Raw genomic sequence first — 21,403 nt, 5'->3', positions numbered from 1 at the left:
GCCCGCAGCATCATCTGGTGGTGCTGGAGCGCGAGGTCTGAGTGCTGCCCTCCATCCCAGCCAGCCGGGGCTGGGGAGGGGCCCGGGCTCTGCTCTGCTGGAGCTCCCCAGCACAGCCCCGGGGCACGGGGGTTGTGCCTACAGACAGTGAGGTGTGAGGGGTACTGACCACTGCATGCTCCCTCCCTCCAGCTCTATCCACTCAGGAGAATAAAATGGACTGGGTCAGTCCCACCCCTGTGGTGTCAGTGTGCCTCAGAGTGCCCAGCAGCTCCATATCTAAACAGCTGGCCAGATACAGATCCTTTTCCAGATTCCAGCCCCTTAATGACACCAGTGAGTGGGGTATTTTTGTCTCCCTGCTGGCAGAGATCTGCTCTCACTCCAACCCCAGCAGGAGGAGCTATTTGGGTCCCCATGTGGCACTTCCCCCTGCCCAGTCACTGGCTCAGAGCACGTGAGGATGCTCTGTGGGGAGATGAAAGAACTGACTTCAATCTCTCTTGGCAAAAAGCAACTCCACGCTGCCATGCTCCAGAATCCCCTTTTCTTCCTCCTCCACCAACCAAGATGATTTTTTAACATGGTCCTATTTGGGCCAAGTTTCTGCCTCATTCACACAACTTACACATTTGGCACGTTCCTTTCCAGCCCGGTCTTGCTGAATACAAGTGAGGCGAGGAAATGCTGTTCTCTTCAGCTGTCTCATTAAAGTTTTCCACTTGATATGAATGCAATCAATAGTGCCTTCCTGGAAGAAGCTTCAACGAGAGGAGCGATTAATGTGCAACCACTTGCCAAGGCTAATGTGCCTCAGACAAACTGGCCTTACAGTGTGGGGTGAGGCTGGCAGAGCACAACTCCCACACTGCTGAGGGACAAACCCACATCTGGCAGTGCATCAGCAACCCAAATGGTAACAGGAATGTCCCTCTGGATGGTTCAAAAGCTGCATCAGCACTATCTGTACGTGCCTCACAGACACCCTGTGATATGCTGGACAGGGCTGTGTGGGCTGGTTTGAGCTCACACACAGCCTGAGGTGCTCAGCACCAGCTCCAGAGGGTGCCCCTTCACAGTGCTCCTTCTATGAAGCACAGTCCTAAGGAGGTGTAAATCTGTTCCTATGCATTCAAGGGAACTGGGCACTGCCACTGCTGGTTCCTGAGCTCACAGGATTTTGATGTGATTTAGAAGGCTCCCAGAAGTTTCCTTACACTTTGCCATCAGAATACAGGGTTGACAAGATCCCTCTTCCTGCTACCATACCTGTTGCCCCTCTGCTGCCCTGGGGAGGCACATCTGCAGTGCTGTTTCCAGCTCTGGGCTCCTCGGATGGGAGGGACACGGAGCTCCTGGAGTGGGGCCAGCAGAGCCCTCGGAGATGATGAAGGGACTGGAGCATCTCCCTCACAAGGAAAGGCTGAGGGAGCTGGGGCTGTTCAACCTCCAGAGGAGACACCAAAAGGGGTCATCCACGTCTGTCAGTGCCTGCAGGGAGGGGCCAGAGCATGGACCAGGATCTGCTCAGGGGGGCCGAGCAATGGTACTAGTGCCCAGGAAATTCCACCTGAACATGAGGAAGAGCTTCTTCACTGTGCAGTGACTGAGCACTGAACAGATTGTCCAGAGAGGGTGTGGAGTCTCCCCACTGGAGATATTCCAGACCTGTCTGGACTCAATCCTGTGCCGTGTTCTCTGCAATGACTCTGCCTGAGCAGGAGGATGGGACCAGATGACCCTCTGTGGTCCCTTCCAGCCTGACCCATCCCGTGACTCTGCTGTAGGTCACACCTCCCCAGTCCCCATGTGACAGTCACACTACAGGCTGGACCCAGGGTCCTGCAGCACTGCAGCTGGAGCAAACCCCATCAATAAAGCTCCATGGTATTAAATCTTGGAAAATGACACTGGCAGGAGGAATCCTCCTGCCAGACTCCAGCACTTCTCCTTTGAGGACCCTCTGTTATTGCAACACAACAGCAATAACAAAGCCTGCCAGACCCCCCCTCCAGAAACAATGGCCTGAAGGAAAATGAGAGGCAGCTGGCACGACATGGGCATTGAGCTGCAGGCAGCTGGTGCTGGCAGAGGAACACGGAGACGTGAGCTCCCCAAGAGAAAGGGAAACCTACACTGTGTCCAGGGAAGGGACACGTACGGAGGAGGCTGGGAGGGGGCTGAGGGAAGAGGAAAATGAACCGCTGGAGCAGCAACCAGCTATCACAGTGATTAGAGACCATTAGGAGACCAGCCTGGCTCTTTAGAAACCCTTCACGATTCCATCCCAGCATGAAGGCACAGACTGAGGGACCCTGTGACCCTAAGAACCAGAACCTGGGCACAGGCAGGACCCTTTTATTAATGTTCCTCACACCCTGGTCAGGGGGGACTTCAGATGGGGGGAAATTTAACCACCTTGCTCCTGCCACAGGGAGCCTGAGGCTCCCCAGGGCCAGTCCCAGCTGATTTTGTCAAACAGGCACCTGTCTGGTAAGAACAGATCAGAAAAAACACATCCCTGAGACAGCAAATGACTTTCACTTGCTACAAGCTGGATCTGAACTACTGACCTAGAGACAAATGGCTCTGTGCCCTAATCCCAAGCCCCCAAGCCATGTATTCCCTGATCATACCCTGCTGTTGACAGAAGACACATTAAGCACTGCCAGAAGGTGACTGTAAAAAAAATAAAAGGCTTTTTCCTTTTTATGGCAAACTCTGTGGCTGCACAGCTATTCAAATATTTGCCTGGCTCCTTATAATTCATTAGAACCCATTTTTGATGATATTCTCTTTGAAACTGTATTCCCAGTGCTCAGGTGGGAAGCTGGATTTGCATTAGAGCAGTAGAACTTCCTGCTAAAGACCAACTTCCCCAAACAAACTGTTCTTTCTCCCGACAGGTAACGTGGCACAGGGCAGGGGATGGATCCCTGGATGCCCACGGGCAGGAGAGGGAAAATGTCATGTACAGGAATGGAGAACATCTGTCTCCTCCTGTTGTCTGCTCTCCCTCCACGAGGATGTTGTGCTGAAGTGAAAACGGCTCGATGTAAAAGGCTGTGGTAAAAAATCTTGAACAACCTTCTACTCAAATGTCAACAAGAGGGGTTTTGCCCTTGATTTCAGAGCAGGATTCTCTCTGAGAGGAAAAGATGCTTCAAATTTTGGATCACTTTGTGCAGTGAGAATGAAAACTTATTATTGTAACTGGCATTATGGTTCTAATAAGCTCCTGTAAGGACATTAAGACCAATGCCTGATAAAGCTGCCTTCAGAAATGAGGTAATGCAAATTTAGGACAAAACCCAGCCCATTCGCCCCTCCCGGCCACATTACCAGTGTTTGTGAAGTCTGATTTTCCTCAAGGGTGGTCAGAGGTTTTAATGAGTTACTCTCCTGGGTCTGCCTTGCTATTTAACACGACAGAATTGCAAATCATATCGATAAAAAATCTGTTCAGCTATTTTGAAGTGCCTGTGGAACGGGACCCTGCTGTGCCGCTCGGGAACAATCATTCTGCCCGGCTCCTCCCCTCCCAGGAACCACTTATGGATTTGGCCTAACATCATATCCCCCAGGCCACTAGCCATGTTCATTTAATTTAATTTTAAAAAGGCTACAAATAGGTCAGAAGAAACTAAGGGAATCAGCAAATCAAAATGAAAATCAGTTGGGAGCCATGTCCTCCTAGCCTACGGAAGCTCCCTCCTAGTCCTTCCACACAGGCCCTCCAGCCTTTGAATCAATTTTCTGAATATCTGAGCCTTCTTAAAAGTGACATCATCTTCCAGATGATGCAATCTGTGCCGAGTTTTTACTGGGAAGTTGTTACTGGCACCTGAGAAGATGCATTCCCTCTGTTCTAAAGCTTCTCTGTAATATGGAAACCCCGGGGAATAAAACGACAACACTCAGGCAAGTTTGCAAATTTTCAATGACATAATAATTTGAAAATCATCAAATTGTCCTTTTCTTCAGGTTTCAGCTGCAAAACCCAAAAGCTACAATCTGAAAAATTCCTCATTTATGATAACCTTATCATTGTGATATATATCAAAAACAGATAGTTCCTTTCCTTCTCATCATAATTGCTCCCACAGAGTCTGAAATCAAAATATTTTGGTTATCTTAGCCTATGTGCTATTTGGAAACCAATTTACAGGAGCAGGATTTTACTGTTGTTCCAATAAATGTTCCTTGTTCATAAGTCAAAATAGTCTGATCTTAAATATAGGTTGCTGCTTCCTGGCACCAAACACGGGGGTAGATGCTGTGCATAAAACAGGGAAAGCTCAGCAAACTGCTCTTAGGGAAAAAATAATATACAATCCCTTTTGCTTATGAAAACCTACAGAGGTTTTTTTTATCTAACATTCCCAGTCTGCCCAGGATGGTTTGTTTTGATTGAGCCCATGGGTTACATGGTGTTTGGGCCTCCTTTCTTTCTGCCAGGTGACCTTGGGGTAAGGTTTGTAGGATGTTCATGTTTGGAGTCTGCCTCCTTCGAATGGTTTCTGAGCCCAGCAGTGGAAAGGCCCAGCTCCCTGACCCTGGGACAATGTGCCTCCATGTCCACAGGGCCAAGAGCCACGGACCAACCTGGGCACCCCGAGAGCTGCTGGAGCGGTTCCAAGGCCGAGGTGACGAGAGCTGCCCTGGGCAGGGACACGGCATGGCTGGAGCAGCCCTGTTTGGTCTGCCCTGGCAGGATAGCTTCACAGTCCCACTGTGCCAGCCCTCCTGCACCTCTGCTGCTGGCCTTGGGAGCTCTCAGACACTGGAGTTTGTGATCCACCAGTACTGAGGCAAGCGAGGCTCCAGCCAGTCCGTGTACACCTGCCTACACAGCAATCAAGCTTCCTACTGCAGGGGAGACACGGCAGACACTTCAAAAAGACTCTATTTATATTCTGCCCTACTGGTAAATTCATTCGTGGGGCCACTCATGCAAAATGCATAATGCAAATGAAACTGCTACATTTGGAATTAAGCTTATTTTCGTACTCCAGTGAACACGAGTGCATTAGGTTGTTTTTCTTCCTTTTTAGTTTCCTTTTCTCTTCAGGTTGTTTGCCCAGCTAAAGTCCCCACAGCACTTCTCTGAGATCTGGGGGTGGATGTCAGAGCAGTCTGCTCTGAGCCACAATGGAGCAGGCACTTCAAACCCCTGGCTCTGGATCCCACGGACTCCTGCCTGGCATTGATCTGGAACTGATGAGAGCCTGGCTGCTTTACAGCACTGCAGCCCTCGCCGAGGCTGCTCTCCCCTCACTGCAGGGGGAGTGATAAATTCATGCAGAGCATGGACAATTGCAGGGAAAGGCACGGAGAGGCTCACTGAGAACTCAGGAAGTGACCACTTATCCCTGTACTCACTCCCAGTCCCACTAATGCACAGCTGTAACGTTCTGGGAGGCTGAGTAAGGAGAGAACACTCTGTGTGTGCCGAGTCCTCCTCTGCTCCTCACACAGGACTCAGTCCCAGCACTAGTTATGAGCGAGGCAGCAGCAATCCCTCCGTCAGAAGGCACTGCCCCAGCAGGGGAGTGGGATGTGCAGGGGAGTGGGATGTGCAAGGGAGTGGGATTTGCAGGGGAGTGGGATGTGCAGGGGACTGGGATGTGCAGGGGAGTGGGATTTGCAGGGGAGTGGGATGTGCAGGGGAGTGGGATGTGCAAGGGAGTGGGATTTGCAGGGGAGTGGGATGTGCAGGGGAGTGGGATTTGCAGGGGAGTGGGATGTGCAGGCTCTGCCCAGACACAACACCCTGCCCTCCGTCAGTGACTGGTCCACCCACCTGTGTTAACTCTGCCTCACTGCCCTACACACACTCCTCTGGTTCACACGCACCCTCCCTCCAGAGGACCAGTGTGCCCTACTCACATCTCCTCTTTAGCTTATCTGGTCATATGCAAAGAGCCTAAGAGAGAAGGATACCTAGATGATGAGACACAGAGTGGGACAGTGGGGGGACCACAAGAGAACAGGCCTTCAGTCACCCCCTCTCCCAAGAGTCCTTCTCCTTCTTTAACTCTGCACAGCAACCTGCCCCTCATATACACCCTGAGTAGGTCTAGTCCGACACTGCTCCGTCCTACAGGAATGAACACTTCCAGATCACCACTGATTGGTGCAGTGAGGAAAGATTAATGTGGACTTTCAGACACAGATCATCTGTAGGCACTTCAGAGTGAGAGGAAGAAAGGACTGTCAGTGTGGTTCCAGGGAGCACAACTCCCACGCAAAGATGAAGCAGCACTTCTCTCCCCTGTCTCCCCGTTGCTTTGTAGCAGGCACTGCACCAGTGGTGAGGGATCACCCCTTCCTCTGCTTCCCTCCCCCATGTGAGAGGGTGGGAAACCTCCCAGTATTAAACTCTCTCCAGGAAATTGCTGCTTGGGTTGAGCCCTGTTTGACAAAAAGACTATCGTGTTTGGTCTGGCAGGCTCTGCAGTGCATAACAGAGTCTGCATTGCAGTCCCAAACTGCAACCCAGCACCATCTGGCCCTTCCACAGGCAGCACTGCATCGCTCCAGGGAGCCTGTTCCTCGGGGGGGTCTGGAGAGCACCCGGCTGTGCTGCCCCAGCACCCACAACAGCAGCAGGAGGGAGCAACATCCCACAAACTGGGTTTGAGAATGAAACTAGAAATGGCTGCCCAGTCAAACTATGAGGAGCAAGAGAGGGAAAAGCACTGATTTGCTTTCATTTCATCATTTCTTAAAACAAATTCAGTACAATCAAAAGCAAATATACTTAAATCCTCTTCAGCCACCTCATGGAAGGGAAGTCAAGGAGCAGAGACAAGCAAGCAGGGAGCTCTGCACTGCTGTGGGTACTTGTAAATCACTGTGAAGGAACTACTTTAACAACAGCCTAAGCCACCAACTTGCCTTTCCTGAGTGCTCTCGGAGTGGAGGACAAAGAAGCAATGCAGCCATGGGACAGGATAACAGACCTGCAGCTATTCCACTGCTCTCTCAGCCTCCAACCTCTTGAGTCACACCGGGAAGGACACTCCTGCTTTATTCATCTTCACCTCTCCGTGCACTTCCTGCCTGTGCTACGAAGCAAATGAACCTCGTAGGGAATTCTCGGGGCTGTCTCTCCCTCAGCACCCTCGCAGCACCTTGCACAATGTCACCCCAGACCTCAGCAAGGCGTTACGCTCTGCTCTGAGCGAGGCACTCACAAACTACAACACCACAAAGATGAAGCCTGAAATTTGTAAAGTATGCCCCAGTGCTCTCCCTGAGTCTGCCACGCTGGAGGAGGGGTCGGTTCAGCTCTGCCATAAATTAGTGTTCTGACAGCTCGGTGCAATCCAGCCATGACTTGCATGGCTGCTTTCCCTTCACGTTCCCAGGAGCACGCTCCGCATTAGATCATGCTCTGCATCAGGCTCTGCTCCAAAGCAGAAGAGAAAGTATGGGGAGGAAGATGAAATTGCCTTGACTAGCTTTCCTTGTCCAGAAAACATGCTCCTGAGGTGTGGAGAAAGACGCAGGGAGCTTTCTCTCTGCTTTGGAGAGCACGGAGACAGGAAAAAATAACTAATTTTCAAGGTACTTGAAAGGTTGCACCTTCACTCACATTACACCTGACAACTCACCCTGCATCCTGGAACTCCCCTGAGAACAGCACAGGGTCCAGGGGTGGTAGCAGGGATCTGGCTTGCACTGGACCTTTATGTCTTTAAACAGACTCTATTTGTCTGCAGATTGCTCTTCCTCTTCCCCTTAAGAGAGTGTCACAGAATTTAGACAGCAAGGTTATAATACATCACCATGCTTCTCTCTTTATTCAAGAGATAAGCACATAGAAGAAGCAGATGGTAAACAGATGCCACAAGTCCTGCAAATCAGCTGTCTCTAGACCTTTCCTCTGAGCTGCTTCTGGCCCTTTTGGGGCTCTGGGAGGGCAAGCCCTCGCTGTCTGGGTAACTGCTCTGCTCACAGGCAGCTCTATCACTACACACTTCCTGCAAGGGGTCCTGCTCTCCTCCCAGCCCATGAAACATCTCCACACATCATCTCAATGATGATCCTCAAGCCGACAGCACAGTCTCAAGTGCCTAAGTAACAAGATGCAGAAGGCCCTCTTGGGAACCTGCTAAAAACAAAGCATCAGGCCCCAGCCACAACTGTTTAGCAATGGCACTGGCATAAAGGAGGAGAGTGGGCATTCAAAGCAAGCACTTTTGCAAGGGAAGATTTAGAAGTCAGTGCCCTAGAGGCTGTGCTCACCTCCTCCCACTGGTGGATGTAGCGGATGAGCCGGGAGAGCCTCAGCAGCCGGAGCAGGCTCAGGATCTTGGTGAAGCGCACGATGCGCAGGGCCCGGGCCGTCTTGTACACCTCTGAGTCAATGCGGGTCTCCACGATCAGGAAGATATAGTCCACGGGGATGGAGGAGATAAAATCCACCACAAACCAGCTCTTGAGGTACTTCATCTTGATCCTCTGTGGGTCCAGGATGATCTCGGTGTTGTCCTCCACCACGATGCCTGTCCGGAAGTTGAGGACAAGGTCGATGAGGAAGAACGTGTCCGAAACCACATTGAAGACAATCCATGGGGTGGTGTTCTCATCCTTGAAGAAAGTGATGCCCACAGGGATGATGATCAGGTTCCCTACCATCAGGAGCAGCATGGTCAAATCCCAATAAAACCTGGACAGCAAGACAGAGACATGTGAGATCAGCCATAGAGCGGGAGATCAGGGAGCCCGGGTCAACAGAACTAATGAACTAATACATCTCTGCTGTCAGTCACTCCCTTCGCTGCTGCTCTGCCTGGTGCACAGAGGGCACAGGCTGCTAATTAAGTAATTAATATCACAGGAACACTCATCCTCTGGCTTCGAGGGTTCAGAAAGGATTGAGGGAACTGAGTGCATGGCTGGCCATGCCCACTTGGAAACTTTCACTGGGACTTGGGAGCTGCCCCAGAAGAGACTGACAAACCTGCACTTATTACAGTGACTGTAAGGAGAGAATTTGGAAGGCCTCAGTTTGTATGTCAGTAAAGCCATTTGGGGTCAAAATCATCAAGCTGATCCTTCTTTAGAAGCAGCCAGCACTGATAGCATTGGGATCAGGATGGAACTGGAGACTGGGCTGTCATCTACAGTGCTCAGTTCAGATTTCCTGCTGAGCCAAGCTTACATGGAGCCTGGACTTCAGGACTTAGTCCACACTCTATAGACTCCTGTGTTGTACAGAAGTAATCAATAAAGCTCGGAGTCACATGCCTGGAAATATCTATTTCATTTCTAAGGAAAGTAACAACAACATTTAACTGCTCTTCCATGAAGCACAGTCTCCAAGAAGCTTATCTTCACCTCAGTGGCAAGTCAATATTATCCAGTGGACCTTACAATAACATCCCTTTTTGTTTTGAAGGTACACACAGTCTGAGTATAATCCCTAATTTATTTGTTTGGGATTTTTTTAAAGATTTTTCCACGGGTATTGGTGTAAAGATACACAATCAAACAATGTGGTCACAACTCAGCCAGAGTGAGGACTAAAACCTCTCCTGGGTGTCAGTTTGTTGAGGAGCCTTGCTGCCCAACACAGTGGTGCTCCAGTCCCCTCCAAATGTTTCACATGTAGAAATGCCAGTGTATTGTGGGCTCCCATTGCCAAGATTTCATCAGCTCCACTTTGTATTCTATGGGGCAGCCACTGTAATATTGTGAGATACCACAACTAACTTGTCACAGCAAATGAACAATTAACAGCAGTGATGGCACTGGAGTGACTCTGGATTTACAGTGATTTAACAGAGGAAAGTGTTGAGTTTGCTGAAGGACACGCACATGCTGCTCCTCTGCCTGACACATTACAGTCCAAATCACTGAAATGTTTTAGGAGAACTGGGTTTGCTTTAAAGCTCCTCAAGCTCTACCTTTGTTAATGGTTGTTCATTTAAAACCTGAGCCTCGGACCAGACTGAGCTGCTGCATGACAGGATCTCTACAGCAAGGCAACAACACTGGTTTGTTAAACTCTCAGCAGGAAAACTAAAAGGGCAGAATATGCCTTAAAAGCCTTCTCTGTACAGAGTCTCTCTTCCTGGTAAGAACACAACACTTTAAAGCACCTAAAAGCATACTTAAGATTCCAGCTATTGCACCTGTACAGACAGGGTCACCAGCAGCACACCAGCAATTCTCAGAATCACTCAGCAGAGGCTGATGGGAACTGATTTCAGAATAAGCAAAGTTATTCACTAACGAGGTTTCTAAAAATGTCATCAACTCCCTCTTCCTTGCTCTCAAGGTGCCATGGCCCTGCAGGGAAGGGAACATGCAACCCTTCCCTCAGTCTGGAGGCACAGTGGTGCTGGTAGCACCCGGCACGGAGATTTGTCCATGTGGCTCTAAGAGCAAGGCTGTGTCACACAGCAATATGCATTAATATAAATCCATGTTGTGATCTTCCTTATTAAGGGCCTGAGATGATGCTGCAGCTTTCCCGGGCAATTAATCTCGATAATCGCACAATGGCAGGAAGTCTGGAAGCAGTGTGTGCATTATTACTGAAAATAAATAACCTCCCAGCCATCTTTAATTTGCCCTCGGGGATACAGGAGGAGATATGCACAAAGAAAATGAGTTTTCCCAAGTTTCAAATTAATGGCATGAACCAGGCATGGCCAGGCTTGCAGAAAGTGGCTTTCTTCAGAGATCTTTGGATTTTGTGCCTCTTCCTTTTATGCTGGATGGTGATTTCCATACTTAGTGACACCTGGGGACACTGACAGCAGTGGCAGGATGGCTCCCAGTTAAAAGAAGATGTTTTCCACACACACAGAAGCCCAGTGAAATGCTTTCTGCCTGACTGTGGCACAGCCTGCTGCCCTGGCCTCTCTCAATCAGCTGTCCTGCATCGTGATTTCCAGCATTTCTCACTCTTCCAGTTCTAAGCTCCTCAAACTCCCTTCCCACAGGCTCTTCTCTCCCAGTCTGCTGGCACTGCTGACCTGCCCATGGAGAATCATGGGCTGCAATGTGGGCAAGAGAGGTGAAGTGCTGAAAATCATGGCCATGTGTTTCTTACACCCCAGCTCTCCTCAAGGGGGTACCAGTGACCCGAGATTACTGCCACAGGCTCCCCTCAGTTCTGAGCTCCAGAGCCACCACTTACAAACTACAGAAGGTAAATTTTGTACCCAGGACATCCCTCCTAACAGAAGGGTATCCAAGGTGTCAAGGAGGATGTAACCTTTGGGCTCTAAGAAGGAGGCAGAAAAAGCTGGAAACCACCAGGAATCTGGTCTGCACACCAATTCCAGCACCCACCTTTACAATATAAACTGCCTAGAAGTTTCAATTTGACTATTAAGATCTGCACATTTCCATTTTACCTATATATGAAGTAGGATCTGCTCAGGGTGGCATCCCTGGATTTAGACTGAATTAGACTCCTGGGGACCACACCACCTCAGAGGTCTAATACCATCCATGTGTCATGTTGTGTTTACTCTCAGCAACATCTTTTCACTCCCTGTAAATTATTGGCCACAAAGACTAACGGTGCATGTGATGTATGTAAGGGCAAGCACCAGCTATTAATAACCCATGTTTTCTGTATTTCTGTTGTTCCTTTCACCCAGGGATTCCACGGAGCTGACAGTGATGAAATTGGCTCCACTGCACCCATGAGAGGCAGATGGAGTTATTATCCCTGTCTTGCAGATAGAGAAGCTGCATGGCAAAATTAAGAGCATGGGATTTGTCCATGGAAGTCTGAGGCTAAATAAGGGTTAGGACCTGTATTTGATTCTTGAGTCTAACCAGATCTGAAGCTATTCATAGAGCTTGCAAAAGAGCTTAACAGAGATGCATCTCTTGGGCATCTTCCTTGATATCCTGTGTTCTTCTCACTTCTCTTCCTGTTTTCAAAAGCCTACATAAAAAATTAATAAATATGAATGTATTGTTTTATTATAGTTGACTCAGTGCAACTGAACAGCTCACAGCACAGGGAACAGCCAGCACTATATAAACCAGATGTCTTGTTCAAACACACTTGGTTCTTATACTACATCCTACTCTCTGCACGCTTCTTGGATCTGAAAATCACATTTTAACATGCACCGCTACCCCCGATCTTTTAATTCCTAATATATTATTTAAACAGAATGCGTCTGAGAATTAGTGTGGCAGAGACACTTCAAGAATATACGCTCCTTAAGCACTGCTGGTGTCGCTCAGCTGATCTGACAGTCTGTACACTTTGTAGGTATTAATTTGTGGATTTTGAACATCAGATCATCTTTCTGTTCTGTCTAGTGCATACTGTAACAGCAGGCCAGGAATGTTGCTTTTGGGAGTAATTGTAAAATTAAATAAACCTTGATTTTTTCAAAACTATTCCATGGTGCAGTGCGACCAGTTACAGTGCAGGAGCTCAGGAAAGGCTGTGAGGAATTGGAGAGGAAAGAGTGGATCTCAGAGGATAGAGGTGAGCCCAGTCAGCACCTCTGGTCAGAACAGCACTCAAACCCTGCCCCAGAGTGGGGCACATTTGTGGCCTCACCTTCTGTTCTGGCCCTATAGTGTTTGTACTGTCAGGAGAAAACAGACTTGAGCAACTTCACCTCTAAATTAACAATGCTTTTTGGATGTTTCCAGCTCCTGCTGAAAGGCAGCCAACTCTGGGTTGAAGTGAGGCACTGCCTCAAAAGGAAGCAAAAATAAAAATGTACCTAACTGGAAATGCCAGGGAGCCAGGATACTCTCCCCAGCAGTGGAATTTAGCTCAGATGCCGTGGCCAACCTTGCTAACCTTACAAGAACAGCTCTTCAACGAACAGATCTGGTTCAAACCAAAACCAAACACAAATCCAGTTGCTCCCCCAAGGCTCGGTTCTCTCTCCAGAAACAGAGTGCCACCTACTGAGTCCCACATGGAATCTCCATGCTCTGCTTTGACGGGGAGGAATTGCTCCTTAATTCCTTTAAAGAGCTGCTGAAAACCTGCCCTTTTCCCCGGAGCAGCAGCTCCCTTCCCCCGTTCTGGATTGCAGTTGAATTAGACACTGCTGTGCTCACCACCAACTATCCTGACAGAAAGGAGGTCGCCCTGTAATTCCCAGCACTGCAAGTGAGGCTGGAAATAGAAATCATCTTTCGTAAAGAGCATATTAGCACATGTCAGGGTGGCTGGAGCCACAGTGAGAGGAAAGTTTACTCCAGAAAGCAGCCATTCACAGAGGAATCTGAACACAGAGGAAAGAGAAAAAGCAGGAAAAGATCCTTCCCTGTCTTTGGAAGCATTGCTTCTCCCAGACAGGAGTAGGTGTATTTCTGCCTGAGAGTTACAAACTTTGCTTTATCGCTGAGATAATGGGAGGAACACTGTGATTCACTGCTCCTAAACACACTAAGGGACACTTAACCAGCTACTGAATCCAGGAATTCATTTGTGAGTAGAATTCATTTATTTATAGGGAGTTACTCAAATACCTGTGTGCTTGGAAACCTCTTTGCCATGAACAGCCAGCAAAGAGACAGTCAAATGACTTACAAAAATATTCTGAACGCTCTGTAATAGGAAAAGACCGGGCTAAAGGAAAAGACAAACAGTTTTAATTCCTTCTGACCGGTCTATGCAAATAGTATGTGTCCTCTGCCATGCTGAATAAACCTCCTGAGAGCATTAGGAATTAGCTGTGCGCTAGGACAGCAGGAAGAGAAGAGCTCTGCCGTGCCCCAGCCTCCTCCAGAATTCCCTGGACGCGGCTTCGGCAGCGCCGGCTGCTCCTCCTCCAGCCCCGGGGCCATGGCTCCCACTGAACGCCCTGCTGGGCAAACACACGGCAGAGTGCAGATCCCCCGGGGCTGGGGCGGGGGACAGGGCTGTCCCCGGGTCGCCTGCACCCACCGATGCTCCAGCTGCCTCCTCCCGGGGCCTGGGGAGGCAGGGCTGGAGCCGGCAGGGACATCACTCGTTCCCCTCTGGACTGGGATGGGGAGGCCGCCGCGGTGCCTCGGCTGAACCAGTCGGAGGGACGGGGGGTTACTGGGATGGGCTCGAGTCTGCTCGTGGTTCACCCCTGTCAAGGAGCACAAGGCCCGGGGGGCAGGGAGGGTTTGAAGTGTTTACATAAGCGGGTGCCTGACTGGGGATATCTCACAGTACAAACACGGCGTGTCCCTGGGAGCACTTTGCATCGGGATCGCTTAAAACTCCTGCGCTGTCTCTGACAGCATTTTCATTGAATTCAGCTGTCAGTTCCACCCCAGGCAAGATATTTTCCAAGGTCTGTACTTAGCCTTTGACTTAGATTATCTTCAATCTACATAATTGCTCACCTAATCTCCTCTGAGCTGTGCCGAATTCCAAACCATGTTTCAAGTTTAGAACATATGCTCATATTATTACCTTAAAATATAATTACATGGGTTTCGGTAAGTGGAAAATTAAGAAACCTATTGCTTATGTAATACTCGGAAATGGCATTTGCAGTCCAAGCAAGGTAGCCTTTTTATTGCTTCTCTATCATTAATTTTTAAAGTAACACTACATTATTAAACAATAATCAACACCCTGCATTTTTCAAAGTAATGTTCAAACATTAATTAAATCCCAACAGATATAATTAGGAAGGTATTATCATCTGATATCACAGATAAACTATGAGGTACCACAGATTGAAGTAACTTATTCAGAGGTAGAACTACCACCCAGAAAACAAGCTTGCCTATACTCAGAAAAGGTTTCCAGTCATGTTATAATCTGTAATTTGATCAGTAGCAGCAGAGGGAAAATTTCCTTTCTTTTCCATTGTAAAAATATAAATACCCATGTTACTTAGCAATATTTTTATTCCAGCTATAATAGTTGACAATTTGCAAACAACACGTTTGAGGCACTGATGCATTTAAGCAATTATAACAGAGTGCACTGTGATCGCTGCCCTTTCTTTAACTCACAGAACACAGGGCATTACAGCCATCTGAGCTGGCCTAAATTATCGGTTCTCTGAGAGCACCTACACTGCAGCCACTCTGCTGTTGGGCATCCTGGAGAGGGGGGACATCCAGAGGGACCTGGACAGGCTGGAGAGGTGTGTCCATGTGACCCTCATGAAATCCAACAAGCCCGAGTGCTGGTGCTGCCTCTGGGTCGGGGCAACTCCAAGCACAAATCCAGGCTGGGGGAGGAATGGATTGAGAGCAGCCCTGAGGAGGACTTGGGGCTTTTGGTGGATGAGAATCTGGACACATCCCAGCCACATGTGCAGAGACCAGAAACCACCCTGTGCTGGGCTGATCCCACAGTGAGGGCAGCAGGGGAGGGGGGATTCTGCCCCTCTGCCCCCTCAGGTGAGACCCCCCTGCAGAGCTGCCTCCAGCTCTGGGGTCCAGCAGCACAAGGAGGTGGAGCTGCTGGAGCGAGACCAGAGGAGGCCACGGAGCTGCTCCGAAGGCTGGAGCCCCTCTGCCATGAGGAAAGGCTGAGAGAATTGGGATTGCTCAGCCTGGAGAAGAGAAGGCTTTTGGGTGACCTGATTGTGTCCTTCCAGTACCTGAAGGGAGCTGACAAGAAAGAAGGAGGGAGACTATTTACAAGGGCCTAGAGTGACAGGACAAGGGGGAATGGCTTTACTCTGACAGAGGACAGGATTAGATGGGATATTGGGAAGGAATTCTTCCCTGTGAGGGTGGTGAGGCCCTGGCCCGGGTTGCCCAGAGAAGCTGTGGCTGCCCCTGGATCCCTGGAAGTGTCCAAGGCCAGGTTGGATGGGGCTTGGAGCAACCTGGTCTGGTGTAAGGTGTCCCTGCCCATGACAGGGGGCTGGGCAGGATGACCTTTAAAGGTCCCTTCCAACTCAAACTGTTCTATGATTCCATGTGACAGAGATTTTGACATGAGAATTCAGAAGCATTGAGGACTGGCAAAGCAGACCTTATATCAAGGACAATGTACCAAGAAGTGTGTTTGTCTGAACCAGGAAACAGCTCAGTGCTCAGTGCTCAGCTGCCTTTTCCATCAGGTATTAGCTAAGGAAAAACGGCAATGCCTTCACTTTGTGTGGGCTCTGCAGGGAGGGAGAACAAGCCACATGCCAGGACCTCCGGGGCTCTCCTGCAGAGCTGGGACACTCAGCTGGGACACTCAGCATTGCCCATGGGAGCTGCCAGGGGAGTCCCCAAGAAGCCGGTGGTGACTGTCCTTCACCAAACCTGCATTTACCAAGACACAGACATTTCTCTGGCCCCCATCTTGCCAGTCTGAAACAGACTTTGTGAATCAGCCAAGTTGGACAGTCCTGACCTTTGCTGGAACAACTTCCTTGTGTTTCCTGGTTTTCTGCCTCAGAAGACCCAAGCACTTTGCATTGTCTTTGTGCTGAAGTGCACCAGTCATGGACCAAAACCACAGTACGAAAAGTATTGTTCAAGCACATGAGAAAACCACTGGAACATTATCCCAAAGAGCTGCTGACACCCCTCCTCCTAAGTGCATTTCACTTTCCCTCAGACTGGGAAGCTGATGACAGGGAAGCTGATGACAGGAAAACGGCACTCTGAGTATGAGATAGTGCTGTGTTCCCTCAGGATGCTCCTGGTGCCAGGCAGTGTGAGTGAACTATCCCTGAGCTCAGCTCCATGGATGGAGCCAACCCTGCAGGGTGTTGTTTCCTTACAGTCTGGGGCAGGCAGGACAGGCAGGCTCACGGAGGTGCTGCTGCCAGCCTTGCACGTGTCCTGGGATAATGAGAGTTCTGGACATGCAATGTGTAGCCAGTGCCTGCCACCCAGCCCTGCAGTGCTTAACAGAACTGTATAGGCATTTGCAGGAGTTTTATGTGCAGTCTGCCACTTGATGAATGCAAATGTATTGGAACACCTCCTCCCAATCCTCTGCAGACATACTGTACCACAGAGAGACAGGATGCTCCTGCACTTCATGTCCAGTAATGCTGGAACACAAACATGGCATAAGGATAAGAAAAGTCACGGTGGATTCGGCACAAAGTACTCAACTGACCACTGTCCTTGACCTCCTGCTGCCTTCCTGCCTGCAGATATCACCTTAACAAATTAAACCCTATCTTAAATCTATACTTAGAACCCAGTCTTCCCAGAAAGGCAAAAATAAACAAGTTTTCATTTCTTACACAGAGATAGCCACAAGAGACTTCGTTTGTTCCGGCTCTAAATTTGGAGCATGAAGGCCAATAGAGCACACATCCCATTTCCGACTAAAACAGCATTATTAATATTTTCTCACTTGCTTGGACACATCTATTAGTATCTCATGCAGAATTCCCCTGTAACAAGCTGCAAAAGCAGTGAAATATTTATGGGTACTACTCATAGGAAAGCTTATTCCCTCTCTTTTTGAAGGCCCAGAGGACCAACAGTTACACACTGAACCCAGACAATTTATTGTCGTTCTCATGGCACCACTGAGGTGATCACAGATATAAACTGTTGTGCAGTGGAAATCCATTGCAGCAGTGGCTGGAGATGCCATGGGAAGATAACATGGTACAGATTCAGTGGGAGGTTTACAAGCACAAGATTCCTCCAGAAGGAAACCGGGGCAGACCCTGCTCTGACCAGTCTGGGTGCACTCCTCTCCCCAGTGGAAGGTCAGACACTTGGGGCTCCCTGCTGAGGGAAGGTGTAGCCTGAGTGCACAGCACTGCTGTGCTCTGGGGTTACCTCCTCAGAGCCACAGCCCTGCACAAGGTGTGTCTCACTCTGTGACTGGCTCAGCAAACCCCATCAGAAGGAACCTCCCACCCCACATCCTCCCAGGCTTAAAGAATTCAAGTACCATGTTCTATTTGTAGCATTTAACCAAAGCTCTCTGATGGCACAAAGCCCAGGCCAGGAGAGCTTAACCCTGTCTTCACAGCCCACCCTACTGCACTCATTAATATTTCTGGATTCCCCTCTGCTCTGCCAGCTCCACAGTGAATCCCAGAGGTTTTCAAGGTGTTGGATGTGTATTGATTCCACCTTGCTCCCAGAATACATTATGCATGAGCCTGCCATGCTAAGGGCCTGGCAATTCCACATTGTTTGATCTTCTGAAATCTCCTGCTTGTATGAATATGGAAAAGTTCCTCTTTGTTTGCTGCCCATTGATCCAGACATTGACCCTTCTCCGTGTGCATTTATCTCTGATGATTTAATAATGGAAAAGACCAATAAGCTGAGGAAAGGAAGGAAGCCCCTTCAGGGGGACCTATTGCCATGGAAACATGCCATATGTTGTTGTTCTAGACAACAGAGAGATCAATAAGGGCTGCAGCTTCCAAGTCATTGGGAATATGTTGTGGAATGTGAAGGATTAAAGCCCAAAGACATGCATAAGTTGTGACATTATCAAGTTCAGGCCCTGGCCTATATCCAACATCCAGCATGAGTCAAATCCTGATGCTTGGGCAGTCAGATCTGCACCAGAGAGCTCTGAATTGTCTCAAACATCACCCATGCTGGGCCAAGGGTTTGGTTTGTACACAGGTATATGAATGAGAACAACTATCGATATCATCTATATGGAGGATACAGATATATATGCTAGAATTGTGGAATCACAGAATGGTTTGGGTTGGAAGGAACCTCAGAGCTTATCTTGTTCCCCAAACCAGCCATGGGCAGGGACACCTTCCACTATCCCAGGTTGCTCCAAGCCCCGTCCAACCTGGCCTTGGACACCTCTGGGGATCCAGGGTCAGCCAGAGCTTCTCTGGGCAACCTGGGCCAGGGCCTCCCCACCTTCTGAGTGAAGAATTTCTTCCCAATGTTCCATCTAACCCTTCCCTCTGGCAGTGGGAAGCCATTCCCCCTTGTCCTGTCACTCCAGGCCCTTGCAAATAGTCTCTCTCCATCCTGTCAGCTCCCTTCAGGTACTGGAAGGCCACAATCAGGTCATCCAAAGCCTTCTCTTCTCCAGGCTGAACAATCCCAATTCTCTCAGCCTTTCCTCATGGCAGAGGGGCTCCAGCCCTTGGAGCAGCTCCGTGACCTCCTCTGGACTCGCTCCAGCAGCTCCATGTCCTTGTGCTGTCGTTCCCCAGAGCTGGAGGCAGCTCTGCAGGGGGGTCTCACCTGAGGGGGCAGAGGGCAGAATCCCCCCTCCCCTGCTGCCCTCACTGTGGGATCAGCCCAGGACATTGGGAGTTCTGGGTATGTCTGTTAGTTCAGAGTAAATGCAGAGGACACACAGCATGAACTCATGGGACAGGTATCTCCCACCACTACCTTTTTGGTGAGTTACAAGATGACAGGCTGGGTTCTTAAATATTTTGTGTTGACGTGTCTCTCTTAATATGACTTTATGTGAGATGAGGATGTCAGCCTCACCACTAGGAAGCCAAATTTACTAAAATTAAACACTAAAATAAGGCAGAGAAATGACATGAGTCACAGAACTAGGTAAGAATCACAGTTTAGAAAGTGGGGGATGGTGGAGGGGACATTGCTGTGCTTTCTGCGAGCTGTTGGTTTGCTTTGGACTGACAAATTTATGCCCTCTTGCTCTGCAGCAGTCCACAAGGAAGTGACAAACACAGGCAGCAGAGAGATAAGTCATCTCTGCTCTTTCAGCCAGCTGAGAAAAAAACTTCCCGCCATCTGAGATCCTAAAAATGTTCCTCCTGGGTATTGCTGTGACACAGCTCAGTGTGGATTAGGAGTCACAACTCCACTCTCCCAAAATGGAAAGCAGGGGGAAATGGTCTCTTAAAGGCTTCCCACTGCCAGAGGGCAGGGTTAGATGGGATATTGGGAAGGAATTCTTCTCTGTGAGGGTGGTGAGACCCTGGCCTAGGTTGGCCAGAGAAGCTGTGGCTGCCCCATCCTGGGAAGTGTTGAAGGCCAGGATGGGGCTTGGAGCAACCTGGTGTGGTGTGAGGTGTCCCTGCCCATGGCAGGGGGGTGGAATGAGATGGTCTCTAAGGTTCCTTCCAAGCCAGTGCAGTCTGTGATTCCATGATTATTCCATCATCCAGGCTCTCATCGAGGCTCCCCGAGCCCTGTTTGGGGTGTGCACCGTAAGCTCTGAACCAAGCACCGCCAGTGCAACCATCTCCACAGCAGCTCACTCACCAGTGGGCTTGAGCAGCCTTAGAGACAACTCTCTGTGGTTTAGCTGAGTACCTGGCCATCCAATTCTCTAACAATGAAAGACCAACAAACACAGACAGAGCTTCCTGTGCCTGAGGATGGATCGAACCTGAGCCTGATGCAGCTGCTGTTCAGCTACATGAAGCGATTCACCCGCCGAGGTACATCTCTGCTCACAGCCACACCTGCTCTCATATTCTCAACTTCTGAGGTTACCAGGATTTATGTCTGAGACAAGCAAGAGCATCTGCCAGACTTCAGTACCCATGCACGCATTCCTACCACTCTGTGTGAGCCCTGGATATGCCAGATGGGGCAGGGAGAAAAAGTCTAACCTCTTTCCTGCTTAATGGCAGGGTGGGAATCCAAAAAGCTGCCAGAAAGAGGTAATAGAAAGTAGTTTGGGGTTTTCCAGTGGTCTTCTGTATGATCATATTCAAATCTGTCTCACTAAAGGCTCAAAACTTCCTAAACCAGATGCTCACTGAAGAGAGGGAAAGCCAGCATGACAGAGTATTGTTGGCTGCATGTGGCTCTCCACAGACCTGGAGGTTACACAGCACAGGGTAAGAACACCTGGGAGACAGAGTTCCCTCCCCAGTCAAATGCCTTCTTTACCAAGTGTTGCTTCTGGGTTAACAAACCTTGGCCAACAGCAATGGCAACTCTACTGCACATTTTCTGCCTGCTCAGCGAATGTGGCTGAAGTGTTGGGGGAAGTGCCAAAGGAACAATGTGTAAGGACCACGGATTGGGATAGATGGAGGATAATTCCACTCCTACTGATCTCTATTACAGAATCAACAGAACACTGATTTACATCCTTACTTTAGCCCTGGTGGGCAATGTTCTTGCTGGCATCGCTGTTTCAGACAAGGCTGAGCACACAGTGCCATGAGCCTCTTCCTGTGGGGAAGAGAAGCTGGGGTGGAAGGGAGTAAGACATCAAAATGGTAATGAGGTACTGCCTATGTGAGCTGCAGTTTCAAGAGCACAAAATACTTTTCCTCCCCAACTCTCCCACTGCAAACATCAGACTTGTGCTTGAAATGAGTTGTTCAGGCTGGAATGGAGTACAATGAATCCTCAAAAAGACTAATGCTGCTGGGATCTTGGGGCTACTCAGGTACCTGGGACCCCAGACAAGAGATAAATCACCTTCCAAAAATGCAGCAGTTAAGGGAGGAAAAAAAAGTCCAATTGCTTCTGATTATTTTCAGTCTCAGAAGAAACTTAACTGTGCTAAGGCTGAGCTCACCTACTGCATCCATGTGAGTCCACTGTCCCCTCTGAACAT

At 49.2% G+C, this 21,403-nt stretch overlaps 1 protein-coding gene across 4 annotated transcripts in view; it reads right to left on the bottom strand.

The window, feature by feature from the left end:
* The window catches only part of HCN4 (hyperpolarization activated cyclic nucleotide gated potassium channel 4), a 152,865-nt gene that overhangs the window by 72,511 nt on the left and 58,951 nt on the right, over positions 1-21,403 (bottom strand). For all 4 annotated transcript variants that reach the window (XM_064668570.1, XM_064668572.1, XM_064668568.1 and 1 more), the window contains one exon: positions 8,254-8,677. In XM_064668570.1, coding sequence (XP_064524640.1) covers positions 8,254-8,677 — 424 coding nt within the window. The remainder of the gene's footprint in view (positions 1-8,253; positions 8,678-21,403) is intronic.

This window comes from Pseudopipra pipra, chromosome 12, assembly GCF_036250125.1.
Source record: "Pseudopipra pipra isolate bDixPip1 chromosome 12, bDixPip1.hap1, whole genome shotgun sequence".
Classification (NCBI taxonomy): Eukaryota; Metazoa; Chordata; class Aves; order Passeriformes; family Pipridae; genus Pseudopipra; species Pseudopipra pipra.
Note: the sequence above shows the minus strand (reverse complement) of the source record. Positions and strands in the feature narration are given on the sequence as shown.